The sequence below is a fragment of the Eucyclogobius newberryi genome, unplaced genomic scaffold (assembly GCF_026437365.1).
Source record: "Eucyclogobius newberryi isolate DKJ021-1_F unplaced genomic scaffold, fEucNew1.0.hap1 SCAF_15, whole genome shotgun sequence".
NCBI classification, from domain to species: Eukaryota; Metazoa; Chordata; class Actinopteri; order Gobiiformes; family Gobiidae; genus Eucyclogobius; species Eucyclogobius newberryi.
The window spans coordinates 12,788,966-12,815,372 of NW_027315779.1; the positions used below are offsets into that span (position 1 = coordinate 12,788,966).

General features: G+C 41.9%; 1 protein-coding gene across 5 annotated transcripts in view; it reads right to left on the bottom strand.

Moving 5' to 3' along the window:
- fnip1 (folliculin interacting protein 1) overlaps positions 1-24,086 on the bottom strand; it is a 77,613-nt gene extending 53,527 nt beyond the window's left edge. For 2 of the 5 annotated variants that reach the window (XM_072446061.1, XM_072446057.1), the window contains exons 1-6: positions 23,967-24,086; positions 5,523-5,652; positions 2,405-2,542; positions 1,444-1,544; positions 345-419; positions 71-162 (exon numbers count right to left, since the gene is read on the bottom strand). In XM_072446061.1, the coding sequence (XP_072302162.1) occupies positions 71-162; positions 345-419; positions 1,444-1,544; positions 2,405-2,542; positions 5,523-5,652; positions 23,967-24,061 (631 nt within the window). In that variant the 5' untranslated portion in view covers positions 24,062-24,086. Of the gene's footprint in view, positions 1-70; positions 163-344; positions 420-1,443; positions 1,545-2,395; positions 2,543-5,522; positions 5,653-11,848; positions 11,890-23,966 lie in introns of those variants that run through there. The other 3 variants (XM_072446059.1, XM_072446056.1, XM_072446058.1) reach the window with 2 other exon arrangements.
- Between the last annotated feature and the right edge of the window lie 2,321 nt (positions 24,087-26,407).

The window sequence follows — 26,407 nt, forward strand, 5'->3', positions numbered from 1 at the left end:
AGAAATGATCGGAACAAATATTGTAAATGATCGTCACTCGCAGCTCTTGGCGTGTGTGTGTTAAAAGTACCGATGTTGCCGAGCAGGCTGCTGGGGCCCGCGTGAGGGTCCGGCCGAAGCGTGTTGTTATCCTGCGCGATGAACTCCAGGCTGTCCTGCAACCTGCAACAAACGGACCAATTAGAAGAGCTGTCACCTGCTGCCGGAAACAAGCATTAGGGGGCGTTTGAGGGGCGTTTGAGGGGCGTTCGAGGGGCGTTTGAAGGGCGTTCGAAAAGGCGTTTGAAGAGCGTTCGAGGGGCGTGTTTGAGTTGTGTTCGAGCCGTGTTTGAGCCGTTTCTTACGTGTTGAGGCTGCCGTACACACTGCCCCCGGTGCGAGCGGTGAACACTTTGCTGAGCATCAGCTGAGGAGGAGACCTGAGGGAGGAGCAGAGGAGAGACACGGGCTGAGAAAGTGTCAAGTGTGTGTATACAGTATATTCAGTCCAAGTATTTAGTACCATTTTATCTTATTTAGTCCAACAGACTTGTTTTTCGTGTCTTAATTCTCATATTTTGCTATCAATACTGTTGTTTTCATGTCAATGCCAAAGCAAGTTCCTAGTTGGGCTGTTTTGGTGACGTTTATAATGTTACTTCCTGGTTGAACAAGAGCAGATCATGTGACGGTAATTCCACAACCGCTACATAGCAACCATGCTGTAAACAAGGGCCAAAGGGCCATCCATATAAATTACACCACTGTTATGACAAATAATAATACCTGATGTCGCTTTTTGATGACATCACAGAGGGATTCTGTTTTAGAACTCAACTCTACTTCCTGTATTTTTCAACGTTAAATTTGTCACTTTTTCTTCACAAACCAATCATATCAAACAAGCCAAAATTAGGAAAACGGTGGCAAAGGCGGTTAGCACTCTTGCCTCCCAAGAAGGAGATCATGGATTCGATTCCCGGATCAGACCAGTTCTCGTGTTACCGTGGGTTCTCTCCGGGTTCTCCGGCTTCCTCCCACCGTCCAAAGACATGCATGTGTTAGGTAAAATTGGTGACTCTAAATTGGCCCTAGTGAATGAATGTGAGAGTGAATGGCTGTCTATAATGTCTATGTCTATGTGTTGACCCTGCGACGAGTTGGCCACTGTCCACTGTACCCCGCCTAAGGCCCAAAGTCACTGGGATAGGCTCCAGTCACCCGCGACCCAGAAAGGGAACAAGCGGTGGAAAATGGATGGATGGAAAACCATCAAATAGACTTTAATATATAATTAATAACACTGTCCCTTCAAATAAATACTAAACTAAGACCAAAAAATAGCTTCAACCAAAAGTAGAAAATCATAACATTTAATCTTCACATTTCTGTGGAAAAGCTACATTTTACCGTATGAAGTAAATTTGAGCAAAAATGTGTAAATGCGCTTTCTGCCACTCGAACCTGATCTGGTGGATTTTTAGCGTTGATCCTTTGTAACTCATGGCGACTGATCCAAACATCATTTCCCCGAGCATCACCACGTCCGACGAACACCGCGAGCCCTGAAATCAAACACAGTGTAGACATATTAGGAAGTTAGCGCATGTTAATGAGCGCTGCGCTGTGGGGAGGGACTATAGGCCGAGACCTCGGGCTGAGCACCACCACAGAGGAATTATTCCACCAAACTATTACAGAACACTGATAAACGCCAGGCCAATCCCAGCAGTTCCATCGGTCACCATAAGAGACAGTTACACTCGCAAGCGACAATGAAGGGCCTTGAACCACTAACCTGTGTTTAGTCCTGTAGATTTACATGTGACCACACATGCTTATTCTGAAATAGACTTGAAATACATTAGCCAACTTAAAAGCCCTATTGTCCACCCTTTAACAATTCAGAAATCATGAAGATGTACAAAAATACTACATTTAAAGAATTACATTAAAATAGGCGCGGCATGCAAATCATTATGATTAATCATATTTCAAAAGTGTTCAAATCAATTGAGATCATAATATATAATGCAGGACAAAGGCCCTCATGGAGTTAAGAGAAAAAAGGTAATATTTATGATTGATTACATGTGTTTCACTAGTACTAGTAAATCCTATTACAAGATTCTCTTCTTGCTTCCCATTGGGACAGTAGAAATAAGATAAGATAAGATCTTGTGGGTCGGATTTGGCCCACAGGCCGTAAGTTTGAGACCTCATACAGGGTTAGCCACCATCCAAACTGCTATTATTTGTATTGATTCATTGATTAGTCAAAGGATCACAAAAGTCTGTCAAGATATGATCATTAATTACATAATTAATTGTAAACATCCAGAACCAAAAACGCCCATCCACTGTTCTGACTGACCTGACTTGTGAAAAAGTAATGAATTATTGGTAATGTCGTCACCTCCGTTACCTGGAAGCGCAGGCCTCCTTGTTCTTTCGGTTCCCGAGTCTCAGTGGAGGACGAGGAGCTGTCCAGGGAGCTGCTGCTGCCCCCTGTGGGCCGGAGTTGACAGCACTTTCCAAACATCTTCCCGTGTCCCTCGGCACTCTGGGAAACGCACAGGAAGGCCACATTTAAAAGTATCCTGTATTAAAACTTCAGTGTGGATTCATGGAACAGATCACAATGAAAAAACATGTATTCTCAAGTGTTATTCTGCAATAGAAGTATTAGTAAAGTTTAATAACGCCGGCCATTTTAGAATGAGCACCATTATATTCACAACAGATTTAATCACACCTTTTGTAAATGTGTGGGGCAGTAATTGAAAGTACAATTAATACTCAATTAACTGAACTGCCCTAATCTCCAGGAATGTTTGGGATGAGGAAACGTTTCATGGTTAAAAGCACCAAAAAGTATAAGAATAATATATGAATTTAGAACATTTATGAAGCCATTCCAAAGACCCTGAACTGGGGTAAAGGTGGATCAACCGAGGGCACAAACCAGTGAAACCCAACACTCTGGCACTCGTGTAAACAGAAGTCACATGCCGCTTTCTACAACCACTCGCCTGCAAAAATCCAAAAATATCTGACAAATGGCACGAGTAGATGTGATATAGATTAAATTCTGATCAGTTGACTGGTCAAACACATGTCTCTATTGTACATTGAGACTTTTTAACTAAATAAATGTTTAAATGTGGTGACTAAAAGCTTTGATTTTGAGAATAATTATGAATAAAGTGTATTATTTATGAAACTCAGAAACTATCATACGTTTCAGAGTCTGTACAGTTCAGATAACGATTACGACAATCAAAATATGACTAATTCTGTTGGAAGAATGTGACACCGTGTCAAAGTGCTCATTATTCCCAGAGAGGGGTTGAATGTTTGAGAAACTGTGGCAGCCAGGAGTGTTCTGGGACTGTCCTGTTGCTTCAAAACATTGGACTGAAATAAACAATGAGCTGCAGAGCGGCCACACTACAAAACCAAAAGCTTTTACCAGGTCAAAACTGAAGCTAATCCGGGTGTTTGAATTTAACCATTGGTGAACCAGTCTCAAGCCAAACGAGGGCTCAAAAGCTAGGTCTAAACCAGGACAAGATCCCCACAAAGACTAAATCAGCTTTAAAACAAAGGTAACCATGTAAAAACAAGAGCAAAATCCCTGATCAAAACCAGGACTAAACCAAGATTAAACCAGAACCAATAAACAGGACTAATCCTGAGAGAAACTACATAAATCAAGCCCTAACCCGGAGTAAACAAGGTCTAAACTAGGAGTAAACCAGGTCTAAAACATGTCTAGTCCTTGTTCAGACCTGGTTTAGTTCTAAAGTATGACTAAACCAGGTTCAAACATGGCCTAAACCGGGTCTAAACTCGGGCTAAACTAGGAGTAAATCGGGTCTAAACTCTGATTAAACCAGGTCTAAACTCGGACTAAACCAGGTCTAAACTCGGACTAAACCAGGTCTAAACTCGGACTAAACCAGGTCTAAACTCGGACTAAACCAGGTCTAAACTAGGACTAAACAAGGACTAAACTAGGACTAAACAAGGACTAAACTAGGACTAAACAAGGACTAAACAAGGACTAAACAAGGACTAAAGCGGGTCTAAACTAGGACTAAAGCAGGTCTAAACTAGAACTAAACCAGGTCTTAAGCAGGTCTAAACTAGAACTAAACTAGTCCTTGTTCAGACCTGGTTTAGTTCTAAAGTAGGAATAAACCAGGTCTAAACTAGGACTAAACAAGGTCTAAACTAGGACTAAACAAGGACTAAACCAGGTCTAAACTAGGACTAAACCAGGTCTAAACTAGGACTAAACCAGGTCTAAACTAGGACTAAACCAGGTCTAAACAAGGACTAAACCAGGTCTAAACTAGGTCTAAACTAGGACTAAACCAGGTCTAAACTAGGACAAAACCAGGTCTAAACTAGGACTAAACCAGATTAAAACTAGTCCTTGTTTAGACTGGCTTCAATCCTAAAATAGGACTAAATTAGGTCTGAAAACTAAAGCCTAGAGTGTGAAGTGAACATGAATCAGAGTGAGCCATCCTCATGAGGCAGCAGCCCGTCATCATGTGATGTGAGTGCAGGACAAACCGGTTTCAACACAGTCTTGAACACGAGCACAAAGATTGGATGCATCAGCCGACAAGGTCATGTGAGCAAACAGGAGCCGCGTGCTCAGAAATGCAAAGTAAAGCTCGGGCTGCAGGAAACGGCAGAATGTGGGTTTGCAACTGATACGCAGCATTAAATCAGGACTCAAAAAGTGTAAATGGGATCGAAAAGACGCCATGTCAAAGAGCTCATTATTCACATGGAAAAGCTTTAGCTTACGGCAGCCAGGAGGATAACCACAATCACGAGTCATGGGACTGTCCTGTAGCTCAGAAGTTTTGGACTGAGTTCAATAAAGTTTTACAGGCAATTTATAACGACGTCATCCCAGTGGATTTCAGAACCTTGCCTCAAAACCCTGCCATGGACACAATGAACAGTTTCCTCTGAAGCATCCTCCTGGCGGCAGTGAAAAAGGCCCTCACAAAAAGATGGATGACACGACTAACATTGTACTGGACATTCAAAACATTAAATAAATAAATAAATAAAATCACATCCTGACTTGATTTGAAAATGGACAAATTGAACAGACTGTGGGCAAAGTGGGACAATAGTTTCTGTAGTTTTGTTGGATGTCTTTAGAATTATATCTGTTGTTGTTCTTTCTCTGGTTTTGTTTTGTTTATCGTGATTGTTTTTCATTGTTCTGTAAAATTTGAAAAAATAAACACTATAATTGAAAAAAAAAAAAAAACGCTTGTGGGTAGAAGTGCACCGAAACTGTAGATTATAGGTAGAAGTGCACTGAAACTGGTGGGAAAAACAGTTTTTAAAAAATCCTTACATATTTGAAAAGTATATAAATAAATATAATAATAATAAAAACCCACTTGTAAATTATATTGTGCTTTCAAATTTAAAAAAATAAAAATAAAAACACTAGTATATTATAGTTGAAAGTGCACGGACATTGGTGTAAATAAAATAAACCTTACAGTGACGTTGGCCTCCTCTGCTCCCCTCTTCTTGGCGTTGGAGTCGAAGAGCACATTCCTGCCTCTGCGCTCACAATCCTGGTACACGAGCAGCCGGATCTGACAGGGCTCCAGCTGGGGCACCGGCCAGCTACCAAACACACAAAACACACAAAACACACACGGTGATACGGCTGCTAAGAACTGCAACGTCCACATAACGCCAAGGCAAGGCAAGGCAAGTTTATTTGTAGAGCACATTTCATACACAAGGCAATTCAAAGTGCTTCACACAGCAGGAAAAATGCATTCAAATCACAAAGAAATTACAGAAACAGAAATACAATAAAATTAACTAAATTCAAAATTATCAATCCAACTGATTTTCTAAACTAATAAAATCACAAACAAAAGAGAAGAGTGCAAAGAAGAAATTGTTTCAGTCATATGCGGAGCTAAACAAAACTGTTTTTAGCTTAGATTTGAACATTGTCAGAGTAGAAGCCTGTCTCACATCTTCAGGAAGACAGTTCCAGATTTTAGCTGCATAAAACTGAAACGCAGATTCCCCATGTTTTGTCCTGACTCTGGGCACCAGCAGGAGGCCGGTCCCTGAGGTCCTCAGAGTCCGAGATTGTTCATATGGCACTAACATATCCAAGATGTACTTTGGTGCTAGGCCATGGAGAGACTTGTACACAAGCAGAGCTGCTTTAAAGTATATTCTCTGAGCCACAGGGAGCCAGTGCAGAGACCTGAGAACAGGACTAATGTGATCATACTTCCTGGCTCTAGTCAGGACCCGAGCAGCAGCAGCGTTCTGGATGTACTGCAGCTGTTTTACAACTCGTTTGGAGAGGCCAGTGAGCAGGCCGTTACAGTAGTCTAATCTACTGGAGACAAACGCATGGATAAGTCTCTCTAAATCTGGTTTTGACACTATATTTTTGATTTTGGCAATGTTTTTTAGATGGTAAAAAGCTGCTGATGTTATTGATTTGACGTGGCTATTAAAGTTCAAGTCTGAGTCCATTATTACCCCCACATTTCTAACTTGGTTTGTAGGTTTTAGAGCGAGACTCTGGAGGTGACCGCTAACACTTTCTCTTTGTTTCTGTGGCCAAAAACGATTATTTCAGTCTTGTCTGAGTTCAGCTGGAGAAAGTTGTTTTGCATCCACAAACTGATCTGTTGGATGCAGTGACAGAGTGAATCTACTGGTCCATAGTCACCTGCCGATAGTGAAACATAGATCTGAGTGTCGTCTGCATAATTGTGATAGGTCAGTTGATACGCAGTGAAAATGTGTCCTAACGGCAGCATGTAGAGGTTGAACAGAAGGGGACCCAGGACTGACCCTTGGGGCACTCCACAGGTCAGGGTCATGTGGTCTGAGACACAGCTACCAATTTCAACAAAGTACTTCCTGTCTTCCAGATAGGACCTTAACCAGTTTAGGGCAGTGCCAGTGATGCCCACCCAGTCCTCTAGTCTCTGTAAGAGGATCCCATGATCGACAGTGTCAAAAGCAGCACTCAGATCTAACAGAATTAAGACTGAGGCTTTGCCCGTGTCAGTGTTCAGGCGGATGTCATTTGTCACCTTGACAAGAGCAGTCTCAGTGCTGTGATGAGGTCTAAAACCTGACTGATAAACATCAAATGAGTTGTTTATTAAGAGGAAATCTGTGAGCTGTTGGTAAACAACCTTTTCAAGGACTTTGCCCCAAAATGGCAGATTAGAGATGGGCCGGTAATGACTCAGTACTGCGGCATCAAGACTGCTCTTCTTTAGGAGAGGCTTTATGACCGCAGTTTTCAAAGACATTGGGAATGTTCCAGATTGAAGCGACATGTTAACTATGTGAGTGAATGGTGCTAACAAACTGTTCAGCACAGACTTTAGAAATCTGGTGGGTAACACATCAAGGCAGCATGTAGATGAACTCAGACTGGTGATGATCTCATGGACAGTTTTGTCAGTTACTGGTGCAAAGTGAGTTAGCTCTAAGTGTCTTGGTGGTTTTAGGTTAATTTTTTGCATTGTGGGATTTATAGCATTTTTAATGCCCTGAACTTTGTCATTAAAGAATAATGCAAACTCATTACACTTGGATGTGGAAATGAGTTCTAACGGCAGCTGAGCTGGAGGGTTTGTTAATCTGTTTACTGTGGCAAACAGGACACGCGAGTTGTTACTGCAGCTTCCAATTATTTCAGAAAAATATCTTTCCCTAGTTCTACATAAGATTAGGTTGTACATGTTCAGCTTTTCTTTGTAAATCTCTTTTTGAACCTGGAGCTTTGACTTGCGCCATTTCCGTTCGGCCCTGCGGCACTCCCTTTTCTGTGCCGTGACCGAATCCTCATTTCTCCACGGCCCCTTCTGCTTATTTTTAACCATTTTAGCCTTTATAGGGGCGATGGTGTCCAGAACATTCAAAACACTTGATGTAACAGAGTTCAACAAATCATTTACATTAGAACATGAGACATTTTCAAAGTTTATCATTTCCATAAACAGTGCACCTGTGCCATCACTTATGTGTCTCCTCTGAACAACTGCAGGACCAACCGGTGGTTTGGGAGAAACAGACAGGTCAAAGAAGACACAGAAATTATCAGACAGAGCAACATCGATCACATTAACGTTTGAAATATTTACCCTCTTTGTAATTATGAGATCTAGAGTGTGTCCTTTGCTGTGGGTGGGGCCTCTCACATGCTGAGTAAGACTGAAGGTTTCAAGGACAGCATCAAGCTCTTTAGCGTTTCTGTCACAAATATTATCAACATGCACGTTGAAATCACCTGTAATGACCAAACCATCAAAGTCTGTGCATATGACTGAAAGCATCTCAGTAAAATCATCAATAAAACGTTGGCAGTGCTGGGGAGGCTTGTATAAAACAATGAAGAGAATGGATGGAGACCGTTTTAGCTCCATTTTAAAGGATACATACTCAAATGATGAAAACACCCCAAAAGACAACCTGCGGGTAATTATTTCATCTCTAAAGACAGCACAGACTCCACCCCCTTTTTTGTTTTCTCGTGTTTCAGATTCAAACTTAAAGTTGGGTGGAGCAGATTCTATCAGAACTACATTTCCTGTGTTTTTGTCAAGCCATGTTTCAGTTAAAAACATAAAATCAAGATTATAAGAAGAAATTAAATTATTAATTAAGAGAGATTTGTTACATAAGGATCTGACATTTAGCATAGCAAGTTTCAGACTAGTTTCAGTGGGACTGGGCTTTATCTTTTCACAGGGAATATGAATCACATTTCTCAGATTGGGCCTGGCTCGCATTTTGTTTTTCCATCTGTGTGATGATGTGACTACAGAAATAGCACTAGAGGGGGCTCTTTTTACATAGGGCCCCGGGTTGGTTTGATTTTTAATGTGACAATAAGTCCCGGCAACGCTGAGACCCAGTGCATCCTAGCTATGGGAGATACCAGGTGAGAGGCGAGGGGGGATGGGTGGTGGGGCTTTTGTTGGTGTAGTCGGCTTGTGCAGGGAAGAGTTGATACGTATTGACATAGCCCTTGCTATATTGGGCGTGAGTGGAGCCATCTTAATGCCTGATTTGATCAGACTTTCAAAATGGCTGGGAAGGCCCATGGGTGAGAGTGGAGATGAGAAGGAGAATGATGAATCTTTAGTGGGAGTAGATGTTGCAGGGGGAACCCAGGGCTGGTGTGAAGGCAGGGGCGATGACAGGGATGTTGTTGGGCTTGTCACAGATGGGTCCAAGGCCTTTGAAGATTGTTCCTTTGCTGGAGGCGGTGGAGGTGAATGTGGAGCAGCTGGAGCTGAATCCTTTGCTGGTGGTGGTGGAGCAGCTGCTGATGAATCCTTTGGTGGAGGCTGAGGTTGTGGTGCTTTTGATGTTGAAACGTTGGCTCGGTCTCTGGCTGATGGAGCAGGAATTCTTCTCTCATTCCTCTCTTCTCTAACTATCTGCTCAGGACCCTGTCCAGGCCCAGTCCAATGCCTCAGAGCGTGGAGCAGGTTCTCTGTCAGCACCCTCACTCCACCTCTGCATAGGTGGGGGCCTTTTCTCTTAAACAGGTCCTCTTGTTTCCAGAATAGATAGAAGTTCTCAATGTAGTGTAGTCCTCTAGGGGTACACTCTTTGGACAGCCATGTGTTCAGCTGAAGAAGCCGGCTGAACTTGTTTATCCTCCTGTCGATGTTTGGAAGAGGTCCACTTATGAATGTTTTGATTTCCATTTTATCAAGCACGTCGAATAACTTCAAGAAGTCTTTTTTCAAAACTTCAGTCTGTTCCCGCCGCATGTCCACTGCACCCACGTGCACAATCAGCTGTTTAGCTCCTCCATGCTTAGCCATAATATTTGGAAGGAGTGACGTTATCTCAGAAACAGTGGCGCTTGGAAAAGAATGTGTGTTTATCTTTTCATGCGTCACGTGACTTATCGCGCCGTCCCCAACCAAAACAATCTGCGTGACCTTGGCTCCTGGCACAGATCCTCCTCGCTGTATTTTGACCACGTCAACTTTCCTTTTTTCATTTAATTCCATCTCTGAAAGTGGTAAAAATCTGTTGGTGAGCTGTATTTTAGGTGACTTCACGTTATCTTTGTATCGTTTAGGCTTTGCTCCAAGTTTGTTCCAAGAAACAGCCTGGTCTTTCTGGTTTTTAGACAGTTTTGGAAACGACACAGAGTCACTGCGGTTTAGGTTGAAAGTAGCAGTTTTTCTTGTAAAAAGTATGCTCTTCTTACCATCGGTTGACACAGGAATGGTATCGTGAAGAACTTTTTCAGATTCCAAAACAAATATCCGTGTTTTCAGCTCATTAATTTCTTGTTGATATTTCCGACAGCGTTCACAGTCTTTCTCCCTTCTTCTCCCGGACATGTCGCTGGCGTCAGATATGTCGTCAAAACTGGAAAAATGACCTGACAAATCACAATCATCGAATAACCAAATAACCACGACATCCTTAATCACAATTTATACCATGCTTTATACTTTCAAGGCACTTAAAGCCCAGGCAAACATGGGTTAAAAAGGGAAAGGAACAAAAGATTTACGGATAATTTCTCCGAGCTTGGAGGACCAGACTACTATCTTCTGTAGAGAACATTCAGGGAGAACCAGTCTAGGCCAATCCCAAACGCAGGACGACAGGTTCATCAAAATGCAACGCGCTAAAGATCATAAAAGTCACAACGCGTCGCATTCAACCAGCGATAAACAATGTTGGACGCTAAAGCTGCATCAATCAGACACAGTAAACGGTGGCGCTCGGTTGGGATCGGATGCGGCCGAGGGGAATGTGCCAAGCATTTGTTGACCACCAACTTCACTGCTTCCTTTGTTTTAGAAGGGTCAGAGGAGACGAGAGGGAGGCATCGAGTTCAGAAAAACAAACTCGGAAAACGGACCCGCAGCGTGCACAACAAACACGAGACGGCGACGTACAAAACCACGACATCGACACGACGAACGACTCCGATCCGGTTCCCTCTTCTGGATCGTTGTCAGTTTAATGCCTGCACGGATTGCGCTGTCACGCCGTTAGCTTGTGACAGTCGTGGCTCCGAGAGGAGACAAAGTCATTCAGAAAAGCATGACCTCATGGCTGATTCAACTCAACATCAGCTTTAAAAAAAAAACACACACACAAAAAGAAAAAACTGAATTAGTAAGGCCCAAAATAGTCTTCTGCATTTCCTTAAAAACCTGACAAAGCTCAAAAGCAAAAACTCAGAACATGGATTACAGGGAAAAAAAACAAATGAGTTTAATCTTCAGAAATGTCAATCAAAAAGGGCTGAAAGTGCTACAGTTATTTTTTAAATGAAAGTTCTTGCGGTAAACGGTAAAAACAAGCTCAAAAAGAGACAGAAAAATGTATTTTGTTGGCTAATTTCACCAGTCAAGAATTTCTGTTACAGGCATGAATAAAATATATGATTAACTAAATAAGATTAAAAAAAAATAGACTTAACTTATTGTCTGAATATTGTTAGAGATAATTAAAAAAAACCTTGAGACATTCATTTTTGTCAATAACCTTGCAGCTTAGACTTCTACGAACACGCTTTACTAGCTTAGCGGTGCGTACTTCATGCTCCTGGACATAAACGTCAACTTGAAAACACCTCACTGCAATATCATTCACAAATTGCGGCACATTTTCCTCAAGCAAAACCAGATTTAAAATGCAAAATCGCAAATTTACAGTGACATAGCGTGCCTGTCACCAGTGGGTTCACCGTTAGCAACGAGTGCTAAAAACAACAAGCTTTCTGATGCTAGGATGGCGACGCTACAGGTGGCGAACTGCTGCAGCGTGGTGGCGGTCATACCTGGGCGCCATGGCGAGCGGCGTGCCAGTGTCTCCCCGCCCCCCTCCGAGCCGCTGCCCCTTTCGCTCGTTCCCCTTTCGCGGTCGCCTTCGCACCGCTCGCCCTCGCTCCGCTCGCTCAGAGGCGGACTAAGAATAGCTCTGGACTGAATTCACACGACGACATGAGATGGTCAGGTGATCAGAGCTGGACAGTGTGAGAGGGAGAGAGGGAGAGACACAGAGAGAGAGAGGGAGGAGAGGGATACAGGGAGAGAGAGAACGAGAGAGGAGAAAGAAGGAGCTAGAGAAGAGGAAAGGAGGAGAGAAAGAAAAGAAAGGAGCTAGAGAAGAGGCAAGGGGGGAGAGAGAGAGAAAACAGAGTCGTATTGTGCTCAGCAGTTGTTTTCTCTCTTCTGTTCTGTGGCTCAGTGGTTAGAGCGCAATAACAAAACAGATACCTCGACGGTCGGCAGTTCGATTCCCGCTCGCACCTTAGGCCAGACACGCCCACATCACCTGGTGTGAGCAAACAACGATATATGATGACGCTTTTAAACATAAATTCATCATAAATTGGAGAGTTAAAAAAAACACGAGTCAATTGCTCATAGGATAATAGCAAATCCGTCTGTTGTCACATTTACTTGTGGCAGCCTCGCTTCTGTCAATCTGTCCCAGGGCAACTGTGGCGTGAATAACCTAATCAATATCATTATTACAAAATTATTATTGTATAGATTTTAAATGGGTTTTGTTTCAATTTTGCCATAAAATAAAATAAATAAATAAAAGAAAGTACATACATTAAAATAAATACATTTAACTTTATCTAAATGATCTGTTAAAAATGCTAAAATAAATATACCGGTATATAGATCTTTTGGAGCTATGAACCTTGCCCATGTGAGTTTTATGATATAAAGACGTGTTAGTGGTTGTTTAAAATGTCACTTCCCCGAGAGTGTTTAAACAGAGAAGCACCTGACGACCTGCAAACCTGTTGGTCAGGCTGCATTCCTGCATCACGAGAGCGAGAGGGAAGAAGGAGGTCACGGTACAGAGCGAGACATAAATCCATCTGAATCCTGTGACAATTTGCCATTTTGGTGAAACTGCCATGTTGTGATCCAGCGTTTCTCCGTTTAATGCACTTCTTATGCTCAAACACAGACTCGTTCCACACCTTCTCTTCCCATTATTGACAATTATGAAATGATATTTTTTTTTCTTCTCAATGACAATATTCTTGCAGTAAATCCGGAATGTGGTGAAAAGTCTCATTTTACATCCATTGAACATTTGACATACCCATAATATGCTTATTTTGCAGCTTTTTCAAATGTTTTTATCGGTGTCATGCTCCTGGACATCACAAGAAAAAGAAAAGAATGGATGACAAACTGAACCGACGATCGAAGACTGGACTGACATTATAATTCATACATTTTTAAAAAGAAAACATTTTACAGACTTTGGACGAACTGGACAGAACATGTGTCTTGTCTTGTTCCTTTTTCTGTGTTTATTTATGTTTATTTAAATTTTAAAAAAATAAAATAAATAATAATGAACAAATAAACAAATAAAAACAGGGCAAACCACAGATGAAAGTGTTTAAATGAACTAAATATTAAACATACAAAATAAACATGCAATTTTTTTCTAATTCAATTAAAAATCTTTCGGGTATCTTCTGCAAAAATCACTTCCTAAATCGTTTGAATGTTTTGACTGTATCGAAAGTGTATTTATTGAGCGGCGTCATATGCTCGGCTCTTATCACAGTCTGAGCATGAGAGAGAGAGTCAGTCAACAGGTTCCTCATGTGACGCTGAGTCAGACGAGGACGCTGTCAAATGAACGTGTTGGACCCGTTTTACAGACAAAGTGCGAGAACGTTCGAGAAAATGCAATTGTACGGAAACTACCGAAATTGCGACTGGAATCGCCACAGCGAAGCAAACTGTGAAGACGGCGGTCGTCCTCCTCGGCGTAACTAATCATAAAACTCGCAAACCCTGTGAAAAATCTATTTATAAGATAAGATAATCCTTTATTGTCCCACATGGGGAAATTTCATTGGTGCAACGCAGGTAGATACAGAGGTAGATACAGAAGAACAGATCACTTATAGGAAGTCTGAAAAACACTTTCAGTAGAAGATCTCCTATAAATAAATAAAAACTCCCATAGACAAATAAATACATAAATACCATTGCATGTGATCCCGACAGTAATTGCACATGAATATGTGTCACGACAGCACATAGATTGCACATGAATTTCACAGTAATTGCACATACGACAGAATTGCACATCAGTATTAGGTTAGGTCAGTATTGCGACGGGATAACGTGACGATCTCCGGGTAAGACGACTGTTCTCCGCAGTTTCATGAGTTCCTCCTTTGTGGAAACGCGGTACCGGCCGGGGGGCGGGGCCGGAGCCGGGGGGCGGGGCCGGAGCCGGGGGGCGGGGCCGGAGCCGGGGGGCGGGGCCGGAGCCGGGGGACTCAGAGCCAAGACACATCGCAACGACACGACGAAAACACTCAATCCAGCCGAATAAAGTCAAAACAAGTTAATTTAAAGCGATTCCAGTGCGTGTCCCGATCGTTCGTCAAGTTCCTCTTTCATATAAACGTGTATATAAACGTGTACCGACGACACGCCGTACTTTAGCGCGGCCGGAGGGCGCGGGGGGGGCTGGTGGGCTCGCTCGGAGCTAGCTCACGTCACAACAACACAACGAACGCAACGAAAAACGCTCAAATCCAGCCGAAAAAAGTCAAAAACAGTTGAATTAAAAAACTATTCCAGCGCGTGTCCCTATCGTACAGTAAAATAGAAAAAATATACTAACTATATTTACAAAATATAGGAGATAAAGCACAATAAGTGTGAGAAAGAAGAGAGAGCGTTTACACCGGGCTGCCAGCTGTACCAGCGCCTTATGACGTAATATTTGCTAAAAACAAAAAAGTAGCTTATTTGCGTGAAAAGCTACAAATGCGTATCCGTAAAAAAATAAAAACCGCTACAAAATGTGAACGGTTTGAGAATAATCTTGAGCTTTTTCCAGGTGTAAATTACACGGTACGCAGCTTTTACACGGGATATTTTAGTTGAATAAATGCAGGAAACACAATTTGGCAACTGTGACCGCTAAGGTTTCAATTTTGTTTGGATTGGTAAATATCCCGCAGCCCGTGAATAAAAAATGACTATTGCTTTGAGCGGCTTCGATACTAAAAACACAGATCATCACATTCTCATCACATTCTGCATGTTTTTTCCCCAATCATAATGAAAACGATGAGTGTTTTAACAACACAACCCCCCCCCAAACTCGATATCGACACTATAGGACTTAGGCCATAGGCTGTAGCCTGTATCGTTCAAGTTCGCTACACCTGTCACAAGACTAAAAAATGACTTCAAACATAAAATTATCATTGTACCATTAGCTCATGACCAAAAGTTCTCCACTCGCATCGCGCCAGTTTTTTTTACGGCGATAACTTAAATGCGGAACTATATTCTCAGCCTGATAGCGCAATATCCCTACGCCTGAATCATTCCGCCTCTGAATCACCCAATCAGGGGAGAGATTACTACAACATCAAACATGGCTGCTCCCGTGGAGCGTCATGTTGTCTCTCGAGCCGATAGAAAACGCTATGAAAATATGGATTACACGTGCATCACACACATTTCAGCGGTAGAAAAAGAACAAACACAGCCACAGACTGTTGTCCGCTGGAGGAAGCTGGTGACTTGTGCTCAGAAGTGGATAGAAATCGATGGAATAGACCGCGCGTTAGCGGCAGCTGTTTGTGTACACGATGATGACTTCGCCAAACAAAACTATCCTACGTCTTCTGTGGCTTCTTCGGACGGAAATCTTTCTCATTTTCTGGAAAGTAACAAGCCAGGCTTTCACCCTACATGCTATAGACGTTTCACCCTACATGCTATAGACGTTTCACCCTACATGCTATAGACGTTTCACCCTACATGCTATAGACGTTTCACCCTACATGCTATAGACGTTTCACCCTACATGCTATAGACATTTCACCCTACATGCTATAGACGTTTCACCCTACATGCTATAGACGTTTCACCCTACATGCTATAGACGTTTCATTGACAAGAAACGAATTACTAGTGCTGAAAAGCTTGCGGCAAAACAGTCGGTCTGTGGGCAGCATGGAGAGGGTTAGGATGACGCTGAATCTACCACATCAACTCTGCCACCTTCTCCCAAACGACTGAGATCTACCACAGATGTAAAGACAAAATCATCTAAAAAGTCAAGTGATGTACTTCCTGCAGTTTGCATCATTTGCAGAAGGTTGATCGCTGTATCAAAGAGGCTCACAAGACAAAGAAAGATAAATTGGTCCAAGCTGAAACTTTAACTGCTGGTGAGTAGATTATATACTGATTCTTGCATGTGTGTTTTCTCTTGCTCGTGGTAAATAGGACTAATCACAGTGAAATAACTTGGCGAAAATATACATAGATAAGATAAGATATTCCTTTATTGTCCCACGTGGGGAAATTTCATTGGTGCAACGCAGGTAGATACAGAGGTAGATACAGAAGAACAGATCACTTATAGGAAGTCTGAAAAACACTTTCAGTAGAAGATCTCCTATAAATAAATAAAAACTCCCATAGACAAATAAATAAATACATAAATACCATTGCATGTGATCACGACAGTAATTGCACATGAATATGTGTCACGACAGCACATAGATTGCACATGAATTTCACAGTAATTGCACATGAATTCCAACAGCAATTGCACATAAGATAATCCTTTATTGTCCCACATGGGGAAATTTCATTGATGCAACGCAGGAAGATCCAGAGGTAGATACAGAAGAAAAGAACAGATCGCTATAGGAATATGTGCCTAGTTTATTACATGTAGGTGTAGATGTAATGTACGTAAGACTGTATGATGATGTGAGTTGAATAAAAGGGCAATACAACTTTTGCGATTGTTTACTGATTGTGCTCACCCTTGATTGAAATTCTTTTACTTCTCCTTTACTAGGAAGTTTGGTCAAAGCAGCTGAATAAAGAGCAGATGAATCCATCCTGATGTGTACCAGAGGTAAAAATTGTGTTGCCATTGAAGGCACCTCTATCACAAGAGGTGTTACAAAGAATACTCAAGCTTTCCGACAAAGAAGACAAGTGATGAAAGGTAACATTTTGGTAATCAAATAAAATATATATATTCCCATATATTTAGATAAATTCATAATTCACTGCATTTCCTTGCTTTATACAGGTGACCTAAAGTCTGGGAGTACGGCGATGCATATACAGCATTCTGTGACACTGTGTCATCCGGACACGACTGATTGAAAATCAGGAAATCCTCAGAATGAAGAAGCTCTTGTCCCTGTTCCAGAAATTCAACAAAAAACACCATGGTCATGGAAGTTACCGGTAATTAAATTATTCTTATTGTTTATGAAAGAAAACAAGAGACGATCAGATAAACATCACAGCTATGTTTCCATCCATCCATTTTCTACCGCTTGTTCCCTTTTGGGGTCGCGGGTGACTGGAGCCTATCCCAGACTTCGGGCCTTAGGCAGGGTACACCCTGGACAGTGGCCAACTTATCACAGCTATGTTTATTCATGAAATTTCATTCAAGATCAAACCAATCCAGTTAGCTACAGGAGTCTACATATTTTCATTCATTTTATTTATTTTTATACAGGGAAAACCCAGTGAGAAAAGTGGTTACCCTGTTAAAACACAACACAAAATAAACAACAAACATAGGATACTAAAACACAAATAAAATAATAATTCTAAAACTAAAACACAAATAAAATAGTAATCTATCAATACTTATGAATTTCTATTCCTTGTCTAATTTTTACAGATCCGATGCGAAGAAGAAACCTGAGTGAAATGGTTTCCACAGAGACGACAGGATTTCTCCACCAGGATTTTTCAACTGAAACTGATATGTCAGTTTCTGAGATGTCATGTAGTGATGGAGAAATGGTGCCAGAAAGTGGTAAAGATGCAGCACTGCGAGAGCTCTCAAGGACAGTTTACAGTGCAGGTGTATCACTGAAACAAGCGGTCAAGAGTGCCCCTAGGATGGATGAAACAAGCGGTCAAGAGTGCCCCTAGGATGGATGAAACAAGCGGTCAAAAGTGCCCCTAGGATGGATGTAAATCTGCCTCCTACATCAGAGGATCTAAATGTTTCCTCTGCCAGAAAGATTGTGCCAATTGAACTTTATAACTTACTAGCTTGGTGTGTAGGTGCTAGTGATAAATTGACATTGTCTAACATGGTAAATGTATCCGAGGAGGTTGATCTTTGTTTACTGTCAATTTGCCAAGATATATATTTGTCCTCAAAAGGTAAAAATCAAACCAGTGTTGTACTTACACATTTTGACATCAATCATACTTATATCATTCCTCTGTTTGTATGTATATCCTATTCTGCAGAAAGTTTGCCTTATACTAGCTCGAAAGATACACATGTTAATTAACCTGTTTATCACGCTGTAAATACTGCTTTTATGATTGTAATTATTTGTTCATATTGAAAATACATTACATAAAATTATATCCGTTCTATAGAATAAAACCTTTACCAATAGCCTATGTTTTCTTTCTTCAAATGGGCAACTGGTGTTGAAAGGGTTAAAATACTACTTTTAGATTATGTTTTTATAGTGTAGTATGAATCAAGAATAGAGAATTTGTAATTGTTGAAGCATTCAGTTGAATACTAAATGTGGAGTAAGAGTTTTCAAGTGCGTAACGATAACATGCAAAATTGTTAAAATTGTTTTTTTTAACTTACGTTTGCACATAAACTGAAGCACCCAGAGTCTCACCACTTTACATCCTCCAAGAAAGTAGTAATGTCTCTGAGAATCTGAATTTCTGAAGTAATCAATCAAAGAATGAAAAAAATAAGAAGGTATGAAGATGGGTGTACACCCCAATTTGTCACATATTTGGGTAAACTGGCAACTTCGACACCTATTTTCTCAAATACTGGCAGAAATCATGCGGAGAACTTTTTCCCCCAGCTCAAGTATATCTTTGAGATTGGAAAACCACTTTTGAAAAGTAGTCTTGATGTGGTGGAGCGAAATTCATTTTCTAGCCACATTCTGAGTTACAGCCTATGGCCTAACTAGACTAAGTCCAAATGTTCAGGTTAATTGATTATTGGGATTATTCAGGTCACAGTATTGTATGAACAAATATAATATATATATTATATATATATATATATATATATATATATATATTATTATATAGTGATGTTGGTCTGGTCCGGGAATCGAACCCATGATCTCCTTCTTGGGAGGCAAGAGCACTAGCCGCCTTTGCCACCATGCACCGTGTAAAAAATAAAAACATAAAAATATGTACAAAATGCGTACAAACCAAATAAAAACAAATTAAAAACAACATGAAATATATACAAAACAATAAAAGACAGTCAGAGGACCTCACAATTCTAATGCCAGGTTAAATGCCAGTGGCTAAATGTGCGTTTTTACTTTATTTTGTCGTTCAGGTCACAAACTTGAGGAAGAGTAACATGTCAGACAATGAGAATGACAGAAAATCATAGACTTTTCATTTTTGCAAAGGAGTTCGACCGCAGTTTGCTTCGTTGTGACGGTTTGGAATTGTGAGTTCTACCGTTCTTGCGCGGGTTTCAATGCAGTTCCTTTCTCAGCGCGTTTCCTCACACTTTGTCAGTAAAACAGGACAAACTCGTTCATTCCTCCGTCTTGATTACCACGTGTTTGTCTGATAAACTCAAAGACATTACCAACACGATTCGGTTGGTCGCGTTCAACCCTGGTTCGAATGAGCGTCTCATTTTTAGCGACGCGGCAGGCAGATGTATCGTTTCTACGGTAGGCGACAACCGTTTCCCTTTCGTACTCATGAAAGAGCGTTAAAAGCGCAAAAATCACATAGAAACTTAAGTCACATTTAGTGCGGCACCGTCACTAAACACGGGGAAAGTTTCGGTCGTTAAAAGCTAAAAGGAGTCCATAACGTTTAGCCTGTATGCTAATCACCAACGCTAGTCTTTTATTAGCATTCTCTAGATAACTCTCCACGTTTGCGTTTGTAAAATGCAGCTGAAAGACACGTTCCGCTCCAGCAGATCAGGCAGGATCATAGCTAACAAATACTACGACTATTCTGTTACTACGACTACAACTACTACTACTACTATGTCCTGTGTGCACGGTTGCTCAGGAGACTCGCTGAAAATGGCACCGACGGCAGCGCGATGACAGCGAGCATCCACGCGCAAATCTGTCCGGCTTTCGTGACTGCGCAAACAGGTGAAATCGTAACTCACAGGCAAATTAGCGGCACACGAAAACAGAGTTCGACAAGTGCAAAATGGCATACCTCGCCAACGGAATGATCGTAACAGAAGTGAATGCCCCCCCCCGCCCCCGAGTGCGCCAGCCCCCGTAGCTCACAAACGTGTTCTGAAATGCATGGGATTCTTTGCAGCAGCTTAAACGGTTTCGTTCACGCTCTCGTTTTTTGTTTTTTTTAAACCGCGTCTCGATTTGGACACGTTTTGCACTGAATGGACAAACACGCGGGGCTGGAAGGGATGCGCGCCGGTTTCGAGGTGGGGGGAGGTTGAGTGGCAGAAAGAGGCATGTGCTCCGACTGCGGAGTTGACAGTTGGAGATTGATGAACCCTAACATGACACGGGCCGTTGGGAAAGCGCACAGGAGGAGGAAGACGCTAAAACTGTCACGGAAACAAGAGGGCGGGGCTTGAACTCTACTACAGCCTCCGTGGGGCTTCAAAACACTCTTTACCGGCCATGATCTTTAGGTTTTTAGCTTTCTAAGTCAAGCAGCAGCAGCAGTTTAAGCTTGTGCTCACTTATGCGCGGCCCAGTCGGCTCTGCGTTGGGGCGGACAGTGACCGGCTTATTCTCCTGTTGCCCTTAGTCTAATTTTTTACAGACACAGAGACACACCAGACAGTGGAAACAAAATACCGAAGTAGCACATAGCAGCAATAAATAAAATCGCAGCACATTTAAAACAAAAACGGGTACACTGGACACTGTACAAAGTGGCTCATTATATGCGCGTGTGTGTGTGTATGTGTTAATTAATATACATTCTGACCAATAACATCTCTTTTCAAAGTTCATTCACACGCATCAATGTGGATCCAGTGCACATGGAAACAACAAGCACCAGCGCCGCCACCACCAGGGGGCACACAGAACGTCTTTAAACATCGCCCGATCGCACCGATTTCCTCGAGCACTGTAACTCTGACGAAGCACGCACACACACGCGCGCACGCGCACACGCACACACGCTTGTCCTATTGGCCCGGGCCCGAGAGAAGCAGATCTGTGAAATGTACAGTATGCCCCGGGCCCGTGGTCATGTGAGAAACCAGAGAGGTCCGACCACAGACCGCTCACGTCAGGGAAGGGCATCGTGCTGAATTTGAGCCAAGGAGGACATTGGGAGGGGGACGAGAACTATCACAGGCACCAAAAAAAGCATCATGTATTTCTGCAGATTGAATGGACGAAGCGCAAAAGTTTGACTTTGTTCCAAACGATGGCGACAACTAATTAACTTATTAGCATAGCATGCGTCACGGAAATAAACTAAAATCATTTATTATTTTTGCTAAATCTTTGTAAAAAAAAAAAAAAAAAAAAAAAAAAAAATGAAAGCTGTGCGTAGAACATGTCACAACCGAATCAAAATGACACGCAATTATCACAATACAAAGACTGCAACTACTCGGTCCGTTCTCTAAACTGCTCCTGGTTGTGGTTGAAGAGAGCACTTTTTTAATGAAATTTCCCCATGTGTGGACAATAAAGGAATATCTTAATCTTAGGGCAGAATCACAAGTTTATTTACAGTTGCAGAGCTGTCGAGACGATTGCAATGAGATTTCCGTCTGTCGGAAGTCACAGTGCAGGAGATGAAGCGAAAAAGAATAATAAACCGTGAGCTCTAGAGGTGTAACGTGTCGACTCAACAGCTCCCGATGCGTCGCCGTCAGTGCCTTTAGCGTCGGCTTCGATAACGGGGAAAAAAACGCACGCCACAAGACATTTTCGCTTCCAAAGTGCTCACATTATGCACTTTGTCCTTTTAGCAGCGCCATTTAAAAGGAAAAAAATATATAAAAAATACAGTTGCAATAACGTGTGCGGCATTCCAACTCAGAGACATTTGCACTCCCTATTTTACGTTAAAAAGTTTTTATTTGACTTAATTTAGCTGAGCGATATGGAAACAAACCGATTTTCTTCCCCTCATTTCAATTAAATTTGATAAAAAATGTACTCTGAGACAAAACAGACCAAACGATGGCCATAAAACACAAATAATGTCAAATATATTCCTTCTAAAGCTTGAACCACATGCTTTTGCCTGACTGAATATGACTGTGTGACAGTTCAAATACGCTTATTGAACTAAAAATGATGTTACGGAGGAGTGAAAATAGTTATAAAGAGTACTTACTACCGGCAAAAGAAACTACCGCTGATAATACTGCCACAAATACACAGCATTACCACAGTATTAAGAGCGTTAAGTAAATAAATAAGTTTTGAACCTTTAGTTTGATATGGAAAACCTACAGCCGTGTTCAGGATTTTTTTTTTATATAATACAATGCCACAATTACAGGCAATTGTATCACTTTTTAAACATATGTACCATATTTTCCGGACTATAAGTCGCAAAGGAGCCAAAAAATGCATAATAGAGAAGAAAAAATATATAAGTTGCACTGGAGAATGAAATGCAGTCGCAAGTGTGAAAATAACAAATAATATCACATAAGTCGCACCAGAGTATAAGTATAAAAGTACAAGAATAAGTCGCACCCTAGCCAAAACTGTGAAAAAAGGTGCGACTTATAGTCCGAAAAATACGGTATAATCATTAAAAAAATAAATAACAATAATTCATATAAACAGCCGTCTCCAGTTTAAGCAAGTTGTTCAGAACTTGTCTTATTGTTCTTTGCGTTTTGGAGCGCGAGTGACCCGACGCCGTTCCCCGTTCGCTGTGGAAGTAAAACCGTTTTATTGCCCGAATCCGCCACGATCGGCCTTTGTTTTGGCGACTCGCTCCCGGCACAAGGCGCACACTGTCCTCTTCTGCTGTCAAAAGGCACTGCCAACACAAAATACACCGACAAACAATCGGTTCGAGTGACATCGGTTGTACTTTGCACTTCGTCGACGTCCTGCAAAAAGCTCCATGTGAAAAAAAACGTGACGATCGCAAACGGATTCAATTCATCTTTTTTTCACGATTTCTGTTTCTTTTGTTGCTAGATGTCCTTTTGTATTGTTTTTGTTCCTAATTTTGCGCTTTGCTTCTATTCGGTCTGTTAAAAAATCTAATTAAAACGTGACAATCTTGACATGTGCTAAGATCACATCACTTCTTGTTTGTTGTTGCAATAAATACCCATTGGACAAACAATTTAATCCACCTTGTTCTGTGTGTGCAAATGGTCTGCTTTATCAATTGAGTTATTGACGTTTTATGAAAGAGCTGTAGCACTTTGGTATTGCTCTGAATTGCGCAGTGCAATACTAGCATTTTGACACGAGAAACGCAGCAGTTTGTTTACAATTACGTAACAAAGGGGAACGCCGCCGTAAGTCACACGCCAGATCTGCGCAATAACGCAATAAACAATACATTAAACGCTTTAAGCAACAGCACCGGGGGCGAAACGCATGTAATAAAACGCGTGAAAAGCGCGGCCGCGAAGAATAACAACAAAAAAAGCGGAAGAGCGGGCCACGCGTGCTTTTCAGTCCCGCTAGCTTCCGCCGTTAGCATTAGCACAACAAACACCACGTCCACGCACGTACTCCGCACTTTCCCCCCGTCACGCGTCACACACAACACGCAACACGCAACGGCGGGGCCATGGGCTTTTCCGCGGTGGCGTGCGGGCTCGCAATGCACGGGACGGGGGGGAAACACCGCGACATGACGCCGAAAAACACATTTCACGCTTATATCGGAAAAGCGTTGTGGGTGCGCGTGTTTGTTTCTTACCTGAACGCGGGATCGTCTTTGTTACATCGCGGGGGCGGCGAGGAAAACGCGTTATTCTTCTTGTTGAAAAGTTTGTGGAAGAGCGTGGGAGGCATCGCGCGCCACGGCAGAAACGCTCCTCGCGCTCGGCCAAAAAGACCCTCCTCAGATCAGGTCCGAGGGCGACGGTTCCCTGCAACTGCGTCCATGGGTGTCGGAGAGTCATATGACAGGCATTAGTCACGGTGCGGAAACGCTGCCTGGATACGCGGGCCCGACGCGCTTTTCCGATTGGCCGAGCGCGTGGGCGAATTATCTGATTGGCTGATATTTTCGTGTCCCCGTCCGTTGTCACGTGGGTGGAGGATTCGCCTCGAGGTTTGCGTGATTATGTCGGGACACGAGACCGAGGAGCGCGTCCACACACAATTGAGGAATGAATAGATGATAAATAAATACAAATGAGTTTTTAATCTTTAGTTTGATATGGAAAACCTACAGCCATGTTCACACAAATATTATTTTATATTATAAACTACCGCTGATAATAACTGCCACTAATACACAGCGTTAACACATTATTGAGAGCACTGTCGTTTAAGATAAAATTTGAACCTTTAGTTTGATGTGGAAAACCTGCTGTGTTCAGGAATTTTTTTCATTGTTTTTATCATTTTAATATAATATAGTGCCACAATTACAGGCAATTAGATCAATTTTTAAACATGTGTATATTCGTTTATTTTTAAAAATGTTTTCATATAAACAGCCGTCTTCAGTTTAAGCTAGTTGTTCAGGACTTGGCTTATTGTTCTTCACGTTTTGAGCGCAACTACACAGCTGTACACAGTGTCAAGTGTGTCTCTACACAATTGAGAATAAATAGAGAATTAAATTAAAGCGCACGTGACGGATCAGATGACTAATTTCACTAAAACACAGTCAACACAATTACGTTCAAGATGTTGCTTAAAACTGGTTTGTTGGTACATTTTTGCAAATGTATTTTTGGCATTATTTCTACTAACTGGTTGGACGCTAGCCGCAGAGTGACGTAAGTAGAGGTGACGCCTTAACGTTACCCAGCAACCGCAAGGTAAACAAGGGCCGAAACGCGTCCAATTTACACATTATTATATACATTATAGTATGATCTGACGGGTAAATGTTTGAACGGTCCACGTGCGTTAAGTGTTGCTGCATTTTGGTGGAATTTTGCGTTTTGATGACACGGGTGCAATCCTTTTAGAAGTCTGCACTACTTCCGGCAATTTTCTCCACAAAATGCCACCGGACTGATGTAAAACCGTGATAAATAAATTGAGTAATAATCAGAAAAGCACAGAAAGCCTGTCTTGTCGCACTCAGAGCTCACTCTTAGTGCATGGGTAACATTCACTATTGCCTATTTTTAACCATTATATTTCCCCGTTTGAAAGATACTCATGTCCATAATCCTCCAAATTCTTCAAACACCACCATTCCGGGGTTTCGGCTTCCTATTATAAAGAAACATTTTGCGAACGTTTTTTCTTCCTCACAAAAGGTATATTTAGTTTTTAAATCGCTACCGCAGCAGCCTTTATTTTTCATTCAAGTTAAACTGTAAACGCAGGATGTGGAGCAATATGAAAGGACTATTAGCCGAGTGAAGCTGAGACGTAGCAGAATTATAATTGCTTGATGAAATAAATGATAACGGCGATAGATTTACTTCACTGATTTAATCACGATTCGCTAAAACACACAAGGTTACACAACGACAATGAGAGTTACACACAGTTACAGCCAACGCAGAAGAGACAGCAACACAAAGAGAGCGACATCTAGTGGTCAAGTGGTCTAGGACGGATGAAGTATCACAACAGATATTTTAATTTTTAGCCTTCAAAATATAAATACAATCAAAAGTTATAATGGTGCTGACGCTGAAAATGCATCTTGTTGTTAGCCATTAGTACTAATGCACTACTAATGTCTATGAGTGAAAATAAATAAATAAATACGATGACAAAGAGAACGTGCAAACTAAATGAATCGAAAGTCAGTCCAAAAACATCAATAAATCATGTAATTTCAACCCGCGTCGATGTTCCCCTTTTCCATCCATTTCGGATTAAGTGCTTTGTAGGTTTTAAGCGGCTCTTTGACAGTTTCTTTTCAGTTCTTTTGCCGCGCCGCCGTGGAAGGGAACACCGCCGCGTTCTTGAGTTTGAGACATCTTTCTGTCATTCGGCGGAAGAACCCGTCGCGCTGGGCGTCGGACGCGAAGGCAAAGAACACGCCTCCGTCCGACTCCGCATGCTCCTCCGCATGTTCCTTCCCGTGTTCCTCCGCACGTTCCTCCACACGTTCCTCCCCGTGTTCCTTCCCGTGTTCCTCCGCACGTTCCTCCACACGTTCCTCCCCGTGTTCCTTCCCGTGTTCCTCCGCACGTTCCTCCACACGTTCCTCCCCGTGTT